The sequence below is a fragment of the Antrostomus carolinensis genome, unplaced genomic scaffold, assembly GCF_000700745.2.
Source record: "Antrostomus carolinensis isolate BGI_N321 unplaced genomic scaffold, ASM70074v2 scaffold27528, whole genome shotgun sequence".
In the NCBI taxonomy this organism is placed as follows: domain Eukaryota; kingdom Metazoa; phylum Chordata; class Aves; order Caprimulgiformes; family Caprimulgidae; genus Antrostomus; species Antrostomus carolinensis.
This window is the reverse complement of record NW_010331369.1, coordinates 6,929-7,316: the sequence shown is the minus strand read 5'-3', so window position 1 is coordinate 7,316 and position 388 is coordinate 6,929. Positions and strand designations below refer to the sequence as shown.

Sequence of the window (388 nt, the reverse complement as noted above, 5' to 3'; positions counted from 1 at the left end):
TCGTCCCAGGCAGCGGGGGCAGGGGGGAGCCTGGCTGTGAGCTGTCCTCTCTGCTCCTCAGAGACCATGACCTCGGCCCCCGCCCTGCCCCATATCATCCATGAACCCATCAAGTGCACCTGCTCCATGCAGGGGACTGGCTTCTCCTGCCCCAGTGGCGTGGGGGGCCACCCCCCGCAGATGAAGGTGGTGACAGGGGACATCCTGGCAGACATCACAGGGCGCAACGTCTCCGAGTATCTGCTCTACACCTCGGACCGCTTCCGGCTACACAGGCAAGAGGAGGGGCTGGGAGGATCTGCCCTGTGCCGTGGAGCACGGGTGGGGGACTGGGGACTCGGGGACACCAGCTCAGAGTGCTGATGGGAGCCAGGAGAATGGTCACGCA

General features: G+C 65.5%; 1 protein-coding gene across 1 annotated transcript in view; it reads left to right on the top strand.

Moving 5' to 3' along the window:
• ABCA2 (ATP binding cassette subfamily A member 2) overlaps positions 1–388 on the top strand; it is a gene marked incomplete at its 3' end in the record, with an annotated part of 22,337 nt that overhangs the window by 15,028 nt on the left and 6,921 nt on the right. Inside the window, 1 exon segment of the mRNA XM_029086277.1 lies at positions 62–321. Coding sequence (XP_028942110.1) covers positions 62–321 — 260 coding nt within the window.